Source organism: Schistocerca serialis, chromosome 2, assembly GCF_023864345.2.
Source record: "Schistocerca serialis cubense isolate TAMUIC-IGC-003099 chromosome 2, iqSchSeri2.2, whole genome shotgun sequence".
In the NCBI taxonomy this organism is placed as follows: domain Eukaryota; kingdom Metazoa; phylum Arthropoda; class Insecta; order Orthoptera; family Acrididae; genus Schistocerca; species Schistocerca serialis.
In genome coordinates, this window is record NC_064639.1 from 358508357 (window position 1) to 358523026 (window position 14670).

Here is a 14670-nt window from a genome sequence, read left to right on the forward strand (position 1 = left end):
CTAAATGCCCTACATCACTTGAACATACTTGTTCTGTCCATAGCACCTTCGCCATAAATCATTTTGATTCGTGAAAAAAATTCAGTAGGTGTTATTCCTCCCACGAGTAGGAAGCAGATCACAGTATGTGGCTTGCACTTTTCAGTCTGAACACGTGTTCGATGCAGCTGTCCACATTAGTCTATCCTACATAAGCCTCTTCATTTCTGCATAACTACAACAATCTTCTTACTGTAATTAAGCCTTGGTCTCCCCCTACAAATATTACCACCACACTTCCCTCCTTTACTAATCTGACATTTCCCTTATCTTGATGCCTCGGGATATGTCCTGCCAATTGGTCCTCTTTTTTTAGCCAAATTGTGTCATAATTTTCTTTTCTCCCCATATGAATTCAGTACCTTCTTATAAGTTATCCAACCCACCCATCTAATCTACAGCATTCTCCTTTAGCACTACACACTGAAGACTTCTAGTCTCATCTTATAAGAACTGCCAATCATCCAAGTTTCACTTCTGTATGAGCCTGCATTCCATACCTTCAGAAACAGCTTCCTTACACTTAAATTTATATTAAATGGTTCAACTGTGGGTTCTTGGTGAAATATGATGTGAACAAACTAAACACAATTTTGTCTTGGTTCACAAAACTATATTTTAGTAATTAGATTTACATTCAATGTTAATAAATTTCCCTTTCTCACTAAGGCTTTTCTCGCTATTGCCAGTATGCATTTTATATACTCACTGCTGCAGCCATCATCACTAAGTTTTTACCAAAATTCACCTGCTACTTTTGGAGTCATTTTCTAATATACTTTCCTCAGTTTTGACTTATTGAATTTGACTACATTCCATCAGTTACTATTGTGTAACTTTTGTTGATGTTCATATTATGACTCATTTTCAAAACACAATCCACTCCATTCAACTGATCTTCCAAGTCCTCTGCTGTCCATGACAGAATTACAATGTCATTTATAAACCTCACAGTTTGCATATCTTCTCCCTGAACATTAATTCCCTTTCCAAATTTCTTCTTGGTTTCCCTTACTGCTTGCTAAGTATACAGACTGAATAACATTGAGGGCAATCCTGCCTCTCTCCTTTCTCAACTACTGCAATCCTTTTATGTCCTTCAACTCTTATTGGTGATATTCACACCTGTCAGCACCTGCCTGCTTTGCAACTGGGATTAGAAATCTGCACACCAAAAACTTTTGGTTATAATATCTTCATAGTGTGTGGTCCACAGTGAGAAGGGACTACTCTTCTACTCGGCAGCCCTGAAGGATATCTAATCCCCAGCACTGTTTGCTACTGGCTTGCAAGACCTAATGCGAAGTGTGCCCCTGGAATAAAATGATCGTCATCTGTGAAAGGGGGAAGTAACATTAGGGTTTAACATCACAACAGCCACGAGGTGATTAGACACTGAGAATTAGTTATTTGGACGATAAAGGAGAAATGAATTGACTGATTCCTTTTCAAAGGGATCGTGCAAACATTTACATTAAATACTTCCAGGGAAATGCTAAATAATCTATTGAGTTTTGAAGCTAGTTCCTCCTGAATGTGCATTGATCACTTGTGCCGCTTTGCTTTGTATACTCACTCAGAAAATAAAATCACAATGATTCACACAATAATTTTATTGTCCTCATCTTTAAAATTAAAACCAAAAGTACTGTATTATGCCCAGTGCAATGACATTAGTGCAAGATGTACTTCATAATTAGAATTCATCCTATTTATTTTGGCAAGTTCTTATTATTTGCAATTCACTAATAAAAATAATTAAGTATAGTGTAAAAACCACTGTTGAAAGAATAGACAAAAAATAAACATAATACTTTGAGATTTACGATAGTAAACTATCAAAGTACTTACCTCCCCACCCGAAGAGCCACCAACTATATGGTTTGTATTGTAAGGATTGTTTGTCCTCCCATAGACTGTGTTTGAGCTTTCCCACCACATACACAATTCCGAAATATTTGTAACAGCTAACGGAATTCCGCCAGCTTTTCGCATAAGGGCAATGACTTCGGCATCTTCAAGAGCTTTTATATCTTTTCTTTTGTACAATCCAGCAGTGTTTGACAGGCCTACAGTATGGAAAGAAAAATCACTCTTTTATGTGAGTAAACAAACACTTTCTTGTATAATCACCTTGAAGCAGTAGAAGTAAAGAATAAAAGTGAAAAAAGAATTTAAGGGAAAAGTTCCACATATCCAATCACTACTCACAGAACCAAACAACAGTACTTTTATTCCAGAAGTTGCAGTTTAAATCAAATTAAAATTCTGTTTCTAAAGTGTAGACTCGCTACAGCAATAAACATTGATCTAATGTTGACTGGCTCCATAGTACGAGCACAATCATTAATAATATAGGTTTTCTATAATTTACAGTTTATCAGCTTAAGTAGATGAATAAAGCCAACCTAAAGCTCATTAGGATTGCCTACAGGTTCCAAACTACATTTAATGGGAGTATAATACCCATTTACATGATTTCTTAAGATATTCTAATATGGGTGCAGAACTGACCAAAAGTCTTCTTGATATCTTTCAGAATAACCTTGTGTTGAACAATACACAAACAACTATAGCAGTACCATACAGCCCGTAACTAGAATGGATATACACCACTAATTCTGCTTTATTATCAGGCAGTATTCTTATTCATATCAGTGGTGACCATTTTTCAACTTTCATCATTTCTGAAGTAGCTTGTGGAGAGTGTAGAGCAAAGCTCACTTTCCTGTCATGTTGGCAACAGGACACGGGTGCAAAATCGTCACTGAGAAGGAAAGAAAGGAAAAAATCTGCCTTCAGCATATAACAACGTAGCTGGAAGCCTTCCCCTTGGATTAAACACAATATGTTTATCAGATGGGGGTTGCATTGTTATTATATATTGTTACTATATAGTTGAAGTCTCTGAAGACAACAGCTATGGGAGTCTAGACGCTAGTATATCAATTACACACAGTTTCATTTTTACGACGAAGAAAGATAATCACGAGTAAACCAAATTTATCATTTCAACTGAAAAAATTGGATGCATGATGAATGGGAGATTGAGAGATGGAATGATAATACATTAAAGAAGACTGAACTGGATGGAACTACAACCTTCACACTAACAGTTTGGACAGGAAAGTGAAATGCAAACAGTCCAGCAGAGCAAAATTATGATCCCCCCACCCCTGCCCACACCAATAAATCAATTTAATTAATTAAAAGAGTTCTTACCCCATGAATCTGTACCATCAACCAACTATGTTGCCAATGAGTCTCTTAACAACCCCACATTTCCGCACCTCAGGCAACTACCCATTTTTAGTAAAATCTCATTCTCCTTTACCTAAAATTTGTAGGGATAATATGCAACACAATTTTTATGAAACAGTATGAGAAACATTGCCATTTCTAGAATTACAAACAGTAACTTTTGTGTTGTTTTTAAACTAATGGGTTTAAAAGCACTGGAAAGAGAGAACTGCTTCAAAGCAAGATAATGTGTCAGTTACCTTTTACTTGTATGCAGTCTTTTGTTGTAAACGGGACACCAAGAAAAGGTGTATCTCTTGCAATTTCATCAGTACTCTTTGTTTCTGATGCAATAAAACTGTCTATTTCCCTTGCTTCTTTCAGGGCATCAGAAAATCTCTCATCTACCATGCAATTTAAGATAGGATTTATTTCTTTTATACGAGCTATGTAAGCTTCTATCACCTGGACACTTGAAACCTACAAAAAAATAATAGTGGTACAAATTACAATGTATGAATTTATATAATAGAGGGAAACATTCCACATGGGAAAAATATATTTAAAAACAAAGATGATGTAACTTACCAAACAAAAGCGTTGGTACGTTGATAGAGACACAAACAAACAAACAAACACACACACACACACACACAAAATTCAAGCTTTCGCAACCCACGGTTGCTTCTTCAGGAAAGAGGGAAGGAGAGGGAAAGACGAAAGGATGTGGGTTTTAAGGGAGAGGGTAAGGAGTCATTCCAATCCCGGGAGCGGAAAGACTTACCTTGGGGGGGGGAAAAAAGGACAGGTATACACTCGTGCGCGCGGATGAATATATGTGTGTGTGTTACACACACACACACACACACACACACACACACACACACACATATATTCATCCGCACATATACAGACACAAGCAGACAAATGTAAAGACAAAGAGTTTGGGCAGAGATGTGTCAAGGCGGAAGTACAGAGGCAAAGATGTTGTTGAATGACAGGTGAGGTACGAGCGGCGGCAACTTGAAATTAGCGTAGGTTGAGGCATGGTGGGTAACGGGAAGAGAGGATATATTGAAGGGCTAGTTCTCATCTCCGGAGTTCTGATAGGTTGGTGTTAGTGGGAAGTATCCAGATAACCCGAACGGTGTAACACTGTGCCAAGATGTGCTGGCCATACACCAAGGCATGTTTAGCCACAGGGTGATCCTCATTACCAACAAACACTGTCTGCTTGTGTCCATTCATGCGAATGGACAGTTTGTTGCTGGTCATTCCCACATAGAAAGCTTCACAGTGTAGGCAGGTCAGTTGGTAAATCACGTGGGTGCTTTCACACGTAGCTCTGCCTTTGATCGTGTACACCTTCCGGGTTACAGGACTGGAGTAGGTGGTGGTGGGAGGGTGCATGGGACAGGTTTTACACCGGGGGCGGTTACAAGGGTAGGAGCCAGAGGGTAGGGAAGGTGGTTCAGGGATTTCATAGGGATGAATCAAGAGGTTACGAAGGTTAGGTGGACGGCGGAAAGACACTCTTGATGGAGTGGGGAGGATTTCATGAAGGATGGATCCCATTTCAGGGCAGGATTTGAGGAAGTTGTATCCCTGCTGGAGAGCCACATTCAGAGTCTGATCCAGTCCCGGAAAGTATCCTGTCACAAGTGGGGCACTTTTGAGGTTCTTCTGTGGGAGGTTTTGGGTTTTAGGGGATGAGGAATTGGCTCTGGTTATTTGCTTCTGTACTAGGTCGGGAGGGTAGTTGCGGGAAGCAGATGGATGTGTGTGTGTGTGTGTGTGTGTGTGTGTGTGTGTGTGCGTGCGAGTGTATATCTGTCCTTTTTTCCCCCTAAGGTAAGTCTTTCCACTCCCGGGATTGGAATGACTTCTTACCCTCTCCCTTAAAACCTACATCCTTTCGTCTTTCCCTCTCCTTCCCTCTTTCCTGATGAAGCACGTGGGTTACGAAAGCTTGAATTTTGTGTGTTTGTTTGTGTCTCTATCAACATACCAATGCTTTCATTTCGTAAGTTGCATCATCTTTGTTTTTAGATAAATGTATGAATTTACAAATACGTATACACTGAGGAAACAGCCAGGATGGAATATAACATATATATGAGGATACAAGACTAGGTATCAAACAAGAGAGACAGAAACCAACAGACAGGGTCTAGAATGAACAAAAGGACTGCTTCCATCCTTTTTTACATGACTGTCCACAGCTTTGTGAGTCTTCAATTTTGTTAGGAGTATTCTACCCCTATGTTTGTACATGTTTGGCTGCACATGTTTGTTTACACAGCAAACTACAGTGCAGCAGCCAGTAACAGAATGGTGTTGCAGTCAATCTTTGGATTAGTTAACTGTTTTGCTTACTTATGTATATTAACTACATGTACATCCAAAATAGAAGGAAGGGCAGCATTGGAAGTAAATTTTTAATCTGTTTGTTGCAGACCAATTTCACCTATTGTGTAGCTGTCTTCAGTGCATTATATCTAAGTCATGATGACTCATCATAAATGTAACAACACTTGGTACCACTTCATATGACAGATTACAGCTAGCTAAAACTGATCTGCAATAAACATATTAAAAATATGACTGATGCTGCCATTCCTACTATCTTGGATCTCATTAACATGGTCATGGAGCACGCTGTTTCTGATGAAAACATACCTGATTTGCATATGGTGTTGGCTTAAGCTACCAAGTCAGCAAAAGTAGCCACAACACAGTTTAATTGTACCAAAAGGAAAATTCACAAGAGAAAAGTAAAATATCACAAAGAAGCAGAATGAATAGCCAGTACTTACCTTTAGTAGGGGAAATTCGTGTACCGCCAATAAACACTTTAAAGTGGAAAGAAACTATTCCTAAATTTCTCAGTGAGGAAAGAGGGATACACGGGAGGAAGAGCAAGTCATACCGACCCCAGTGTGAGAGAGACTTACCTACTGTGAAGGTGAGGGGAAACAAGGATGAAAATGGGGAGCAGGGGGTGAGGGTGTTATCAGAATAGTTTTTTCACTGTGAAATGTGCATATATTATTAATAATGTCAAATAATGTGAGTATTATGAAAAATCAGATTTCAGTTACATAAGCACATCAGTGTATTGTACAACATTTACACGTTTTGTAACAAGTTTGTTATTACCTTCTAAACTGAAGATTTCTTTGACTTATTCCACATCTACTAGGCTCATTTCACTTGGGATCTGTGGAAGGTACATTAGCATATATTTTTTTCTTTGTAAATGCAAATTGTGTATCCTTGTTTCCAGACACATTCTACATCCTTGAGGATCTCCTCATTATGGATACAAGAATGAAAAGTACATCTAATCTAATAGGAATATCAGAATTATATAAACATAGCCTTTGTCTGTTTACCTTTTACATCAGATTCAGTCACTGCAAGCATATGGAAAACACTATACCTCTGTGTTAAATTTGCTACAACTGAATGCACTGCCTCTGTTTCCTCAAAGGATTGGATGTTCCAATTCCTACCCCCTTTTCTTATTTTCATCTTTTCCACTGCACTAAAATATTATGTTTTGAAATTGCACACTAGTGCACTGCATTACAGGATGAATCAGAAAACCGTGGACACACTGTGTTAAACTACTTTTTATGTCCCTACTTCCACTCAATTAATAATAAATTACAGAATTTAAGTAGCATCAAAGACTCGAACAAAGTAAAGTTCTCCAATTAATGCAACACATCATAATATATAATGAATGTGGCAGGGCTTATATTAAAAATTATATAAATACAGTTACAATAATGTGCTCTGCAAGAAAGGAATCTCCATGAAGACTATTCATTTCACACAAATAAGTGAACAATTGAAATTTTCATGAGAAAGAATACATTGCTCAGTAGAACCAAGAGGCCCTGGTAACCATCTAAAAATATTACGAATTTCATAATATCATGTACTGTATAGAAGCATAAGTAAGAAAACAGGCAATCTACAACCAAAGCAAACAGCTGGCTGGTAAAAAAACTGCCATCCTATGGCCACATTTTACCTTTCATCTACAATAGAATCACTTTAGCTTCATGGTGATGGTGAAGGTAGTAGTGATTACTGGTTTGCGACAACAGAATGGATATTCGTGCACATTTTCTATTCTATTTGTGGAAGAAATAACATAGTTACACAGTCTCATCCTTCATGTCAGTAAATATCACTAATGGAAATTCCTGGATGGAAACAACAAACAAAAATGAGATGCAATTTGTAGTGAAGACAAGGAATCATTGTAAAATAAATGAGTGCGAGTCGACTGCTATATGGTTTAAAGGAGGAGGAGTCTGCAGCAAAATTAAAGTCTTTTTATTATAGAAGCTGAAATACAGTACCTCTCCTTTCTTTATATCCTATCAGATTTTTAAAAAAATGAGAAAATTAAAAAAATCATATCAGTCTTCACATTGGTACCCTGGGATGCTCTCTGTGTGTGGAACTTCTGGACATCTCTGTGAGAGGCAGTGCAGTACTGGGCCACGTGGTCTCTAGCACAGATGACTTAGTTTTAGTAAAAGATATCCATGATAGTTCCAACTTAAGGAAATAGAAAAGTGAGTTCTTTCCATGGTATTGTGGACCTTTTAAATTGGTAGGAATACCACATCCTAAAGCACTGCTCTGGTTGATACAGCTAAAGGCCAGGAAAAGGGACTATACAACGTTGATAAGGTTAAGAAATGTACATCCCCAGGAGATTGCACACTTCCCACCGGAAGTCTGAGTTAATGGCTTCAGTATTTCTTCTTTCGTTTTCTCCGAAGCCATTCCTTGCCCTTAAGCTATTCTGTATTCTGTACCTCTTACTGCTCTATCTTTTTTAATAACTACACTGTAAAAGCAAAAATATAACTGGAATTATTTTTTTAGGTATTAATAGTACATAGTTTGTTTCTTACAGAAAAACATACATGCATATTATATTGTTCTGTATAATTATATGTAAAAAAACAAAGATGCTGTAACTTACCAAACGAGAAAGTGTTGGTATGTAGATAGACACAACACAAAAACACACACACACAAATATTCAAGCTTTTGCAACCAAAGGTTGCTTCATCAGGAAAGAGGGAAGGAGAGGGAAAGACGAAAGGATATGGGTTTACAAGGGGAGGGTAAAGAGTCATTCCAATCCCGGGAGCAGAAAGACTTACCTTGGGGGGAAAAAAGACACACACCCATATCCAACCGCGCGTACACAGACACAAGCAGACATTTGTAAAGGCAAAGAGTTTGGGCAGAGATGTCAGTCGACGCGGAAGTACAGAGGCAAATATGTTGTTGAAAGACAGGTGAGGTATGAGCGGCGGCAAATTGAAATTAGCGCAGATTGAGGCCTGGCGGATAACGAGAAGAGAGGATATATTGAAGGGCAAGTTCCACTCTCTGGAGTTCTGATAGGTTGGTGTCAGTGGGAAGTATCCAGATAACCCGGATGGTGTAACACTGTGCCAAGATGTGCTGGCCGTGCACCAAGGCATGTTTAGCCACAGGGTGATCCTCATTATCAACAAACACCGTCTGCCTGTGTCCTTTCATGTGAATGGACAGTTTCTTGCTGGTCATTCCCACATAGAAGGCTTCACAGTGTAGGTATGTCAGTTGGTAAATCACGTGGGTGCTTTCACACGCGGCTCTGCCTTTGATCGTGTACACCTTCCGGGTTATAGGCAGGTCAGTTGGTAAATCACGTGGGTGCTTTCACACGTGGCTCTGCCTTTGATCGTGTACACCTTCCGAGTTACAGGACTGGAGTAGGTGGTGGTGGGAGGGTGCATGGGACAGGTTTTACACCGGGGGCAGTTACAGGGGTAGGAGCCAGAGGGTAGGGAAGGTGGTCTGGGGATTTCATAGGGATGAATCAAGAGGTTACGAAGGTTAGGTGGACGGCGGAAAGACACTCTTGGTGGAGTGCGGAAGATTTCATGAAGGCTGGATCTCATTTCAGGGCAGGATTTGAGGAAGTCGTATCCCTGCTGGAGAGCGCCACATTCAGAGTCTGATCCAGTCCCGGAAAGTATCCTGTCACAAGTGGGCACTTTTGGGGTTCTTCTGTGGGAGGCTCTGGCTTTGAGGGAATGAGGAAGTGGCTCTAGCTATTTGCTTCTGTACCAGATCGGGAGGGTAGCTGCGGGATGCGAAAGCTGTTTTCAGGTTATTGGTGTAATGGTTCAGGGATTCAGGACTGGAGCAGATTCGTTTGCCACGAAGACCTAAGCTGTAGGGAAGGGACCATTTGATATGGAATGGGTGGCAGCTGTCATAATGGAGGTACTGTTGCTTGTTAGTGGGTTTGATGTGGACAGATGTGTGAAGCTGTCCATTGGACATATGGAGGTCAACGTCGAGGAAAGTGGCATGGGATTTGGAGTAGGACCAGGTGAATCTGATGGAACCATAGCAGTTGAGGTTGGAGAGGAAATTCTGGAGTAGTTCTTCACTGTCAGTCCAGATCATGATGTCATCAATAAATCTGTACCAAACTTTGGGTTGGCATGCTTCGGTGACCAAGAAGGCTTCCTCTAAGCGACCCATAAATAGGTTGGCGTACGAGGGGGCCATCCTGGTACACATGGCTGTTCCCTTTAATTGTTGGTATGTCTGGCCTTCAAAAGTGAAGAAGTAGTGGGTTAGGTTGAAGCTGGCTAAGGTAATGAGGAAAGAGGTTTTCGGTAGGGTAGCAGGTGATCGGCGTGAAAGGAAGTGCTCCATCGCAGCGAGGCCCTGGATGTGCAGGATATTTGTGTATAAGGAAATAGCATCAATGGTTACAAGGATGGTTTCCAGGGGTAACAGATTGGGTAAGGATTCCAGGTGTTCAAGAAAGTGGTTGGTGTCTTTGATGAAGGATGGGAGACTGCATGTAATGGGTTGAAGGTGTTGATCTACGTAGGCAGAGATACGTTCTGTGGGGGCTTGGTAACCAGCTACAATGGGGCAGCCGGGATGTTTGGGTTTGTGAATTTTAGGAAGAAGGTAGAAGGTAGTGGTGCAGGGTGTCGGTGGGGTCAGGAGGTTGATTGAGTCAGGTGAAAGGTTTTGTAGGGGGCCTAAGGTTCTGAGGATTCCTTGAAGCTCCGCCTGGACATCAGGAATGGGATTACCTTGGCAAACTTTGTATGTGGTGTTGTCTGAAAGCTGACACAGTCCCTCGGCCACATACTCCCGGCAATCAAGTACCATGGTCGTGGAACTCTTGTCAGCTGGAAGAATGACGATGGATCAGTCAGCCTTCAGATCACGGATAGCCTGGGCTTCAGCAGTGGTGATGTTGGGAGTAGGATTAAGGTTTTTTAAGAAGGAATGAGAGGCAAGGCTGGAAGTCAGAAATTCCTGGAAGGTTTGGAGAGGGTGATTTTGAGGAAGAGGAGGTGGGTCCCGCTGTGACGGAGGACGGAACCGTTCCAGGCAGGGTTCAATTTGGATAGTGTATTGGGGAGTTGGATCATTAGGAGTAGGTTTAGGATTTTTTTTTTTTTCGTGGCAAAGTGATATTTCCGGCAGAGACTACAAGTGTAGGACAGTAAATCTTTGACGAGGGCCGTTTGGTTGAATCTGGGAGTAGGGCTGAAGGTGAGGCCTTTGGATAGGACAGAGGTTTCAGATTGGGAGAGACGTTTGGAGGAAAAGTTAACTACTGAATTGGGGTGTTGTGGTTCCAGATTGTTGTGTTGATTAGAATTTTGAGGTTTTGGGGGGGAGTGGAGCTGGAAGTGGGAGATTGAGTAGATGGGAGAGACTGGGTCTGTGTGCAATGAGAGGAGGTTGAGGTTTGTTGGAAAGGTTGTGGAGGTGGGAAACCAGAAGATTAGATAGTTTTTTGATGTGAAGTGTGGCATGCGGTTCTAATTTGCGGTTGGCCTGTAGGAGGATGCTCTGGACAGCTGGTGTGGATGTGGGAGAGGAAAGATTGAGGACTTTGATTAGGGATAGGAGTTGACAGGTGGGTTCACTGGCTGAGTTGATGTGTAGGCGAAGGATTAGGCGGGTGAGGGCTATGGATTGCTCAGTTTGGAACTGGTATAGGGACTGATGGAAAGAAGGGTTACAGCCAGAGATGGGAACTTCAAGTGTGAGGCCTTTGGGGCTAATGCCAAATGTCAGACAAGTCTGAGTAAATAAAATATGGGAGCGTAATCTGGCTAGAGCAAAGGCATGTTAGCGGAGGGAATGTAAATAAAACTTAATGGGGTTGTTGTGGGGACGTTGTGACGGTGACATGGTATTTAGAAGGTGGAAAGTGTAACACGAAGCTAAAATTAAAATGAAAATAAAAATAAAAGTATATGGGGAGAGATGGGGGTGAACTAGAAAGCAACTGGAGTTCTGGTGTGAAAAAAGTCGAAAAAGTGTTGGTTAAAGCTGAGCTACATTGATCCTGTGGTGAACGTAGGTTGGTAAACAACGATGTGCACAAAGGTTAGGGAGTTATATTGCCTCCAAAACACATTAAAGGGTGGAGAAATTCGGGAAAATTTCGAAAAAACTGCGTGTAAATGTATTAAAAGGACTGGTTATGTGGTGGCAGATTACGAAAATGAGGCTAACAATTGTCTGACGAAGAAATAATAACGTTAAAACCTGTGGGAAGCTGTTAAAAAATTATCGGTGATGTGGGAAAAACAGGAATGGAAATAATGTGAAAGTTGTTAGAACTAGCCGAAATGGTTGTTTAATAGGTGAAAGGAACTGAAGCTGTGAAATAGTGTTCACGAGGTTACACAAGAATTGTTTGTATGCTGGGAATGGTGGATTTTACAGCAGCGGTAGTGTTGAAAGCGGTAAAAAAAATTTTTTTTTTTTTTGTTATGGTATGGAAGTAAGTTACATATTATTGAGTGTAATAGGCAGGATAAAATTGTATGGTAGATTACGGTAAAAAGGGAAGGTGAATACAAAGTGAAACTACTTGCTCAAACAAAAAGAGAAAGTAAGATGACAGAAAAGATTTCGAATTGCAACAGTGACAATAACAAACGTAATTGTTGGGTTCAAATTAATGATATGAATATAATAGAGGGAAACATTCCACGTGGGAAAAATATATATAAAAAACAAAAATGCTGTAACTTACCAAACGAGAAAGCGCTGGTATGTTGATAGACACAATACAAAACACACACAAATATTCAAGCTTTCGCAACCCAAGGTTGCTTCATCAGGAAAGAGGGAAGGAGAGGGAAAGACAAAAGGATGTGGGATTTAAGGGAGAGGGTAAGGAGTCATTCAAATCCCGGGAGCGGAAAGACTTCTGTACAATTACAATTTTATATTTTTTTAAGAGGAACAATATAAAATGATGTGGTTTCTATTGGTTTCATACGGGAGATTCTTTACAGGTAGATGGTGGAGATCACAACAGAAAGACCGACTTTTGACGGTGGCAATTGATGATTAATTAAGTTCCCCCTACCCCCCTTCTTCCCATGTTGTTGTTCTTTCTCTCCACACTTGCAATAGAGATTTGCTAAGGTCAGTTTCGAGGGTCTGTGACAGTAAAGTTGTGACAAGTCCATTCTGCATGAAATGCTGAACAACTTCTCCCTCCGGCTTCACAACGAATGAGTTTAGCATAAGCAGGAATTTCTTAGGGTAGGTGGTGGTAAGAGATTCTGTCTTTCACGGCTACCTTCTTTCCTTCTTCGAACTTAATATATCTGTTCATTACTTCCCTTTCTTCCTTCTCTGCCAGGTGTACCAGTTCTGTTTCCCTCTATACATATTCATATGTTTATATCAGTGAAACCCTTCTCTTTTCCACATGTTTCTATCACAACCTATTGTCACAGGATGGCTGAGCGGAGCAATACATGTGTGACAATATGACATGGAGAAGTGGACGCAATTATCACGCCATACATACACTGTGTATGACATCAGTACACTGCATGTTAGGCATGTCACACATTGTGGGGAACGGTAAAGGGGGAAAGCCCTTGCATGCAGCACAACAGTATGAAATATGACGTGCAAATGTGAGTGTAATGAGAAGAAGATAACAATGTCATCTAGTGAGAAATCAATTAATGGTTAGCACAGTTGTGTGATAAGTAAAATAAGATCATTTTAGCAGCAGACACGAAAATTAGGCTACATTTACGTAACGTAACATTCAAACAGTGTCAGAAGATAGACAATATTTAATCACACAGATATATATTATAATGTAAATGTTTTACAAAATAAGCAACAACAGAGAAAAGAAAATATAATTATCTCTACTACCCTAGCAGGTTTTGTCATCAAATATACAATCCGGATGAAAATGTCAATTTCAGTCCTTACTTAGGATGCCTTGTGGAATTTTTAATAATGAAGTGAGCTATATGAGTTGGCTTGGAATAATTTCAAGTACAAACATAACAGTAGATCTAAATGATCCTAAGAAAATAGAAATGAACTTGGAAATATCTTTACCTAAAGCTGTACACTAATGCAGATGTGTTTTTGTTTAGTGCAAATATGTGGGTAAAAGCAATTTTGTATAGGAAGTATGGTGTGGTATGCTTTAAAACTGAGATAAAGGCAAGCCAGAAGTGAAGGACCCTATTTCTGTCAGGATGTGAGAAATGAAACTAAGGTATTGAGCAGACAGATTTTATATATGAAGTACATCCAGCATTAGGTAAACTGAGGAAGCTGAAATGGGTAGGCACCTATAGAGAAGCTATCCAACACCTAAGGTCAGGTACATTCAAGAAGGAATGGCCTGTACCGTATTTTCTGCAGAGGAGTCTGGGGATGGGTATACCAAACAGAGGTGCCTAGTCCTTTGGTTAGATGAATCCACAGAGGGATAACCTGAACCATTTTTCGTAGGAAATGAATAGGGGACACTTTTCATCTGAAAGGAAGAATGGGTGTACAGTACTTGCTCAAAGAAAAGGTTGAACTCAATTATTAAAGTTGGGATGGCATGTTAAGTGACAACTGGTCACTTTGTCGAAGGGGGTATCCAAACCAGTTAGTGGCAAACAAATTTACTCAGGAACCAATGTGTGGTAATATTCATTCCATGTATGTTGACATTTTCAAATCTGAGATTTGGATGGTTAAGGATGAAGCTAAGTATATCATATCACTAATGTTAAACCACTGCTGTAGCCTAACAATTTATTTCAGTTTAAATGAAGAAAACACATCACACGCTCTTATAACCTAAAAGCACAATTATTGTTTCAGAGTGTGTAACAAACAAGCCTGAACACAATGGTGTGGTCCACTACTGGAGAAATAATTCATGCTAACTCTTCGAGACCAAATAAATAATCACGCAAGAACATTTAAAGAAAACATTCACTATATTTATCAAGGAAAACTGAAATGGATTACAAATTGTAATTAATCAAA

General features: G+C 40.0%; 1 protein-coding gene across 2 annotated transcripts in view; it reads right to left on the bottom strand.

Annotated features, from left to right (window-relative positions):
- Positions 1–14670, bottom strand: part of LOC126457171 (fatty-acid amide hydrolase 2-A) — a 174598-nt gene that overhangs the window by 131955 nt on the left and 27973 nt on the right. For both annotated transcript variants that reach the window (XR_007585437.1, XM_050093254.1), the window contains exons 3-4: positions 3540–3759; positions 1891–2108 (exon numbers count right to left, since the gene is read on the bottom strand). Coding sequence is in view for 1 of the 2 variants with exons in the window: in XM_050093254.1 (XP_049949211.1) it covers positions 1891–2108; positions 3540–3759 (438 nt within the window). In the remaining variant the exon portion in view is untranslated. The remainder of the gene's footprint in view (positions 1–1890; positions 2109–3539; positions 3760–14670) is intronic.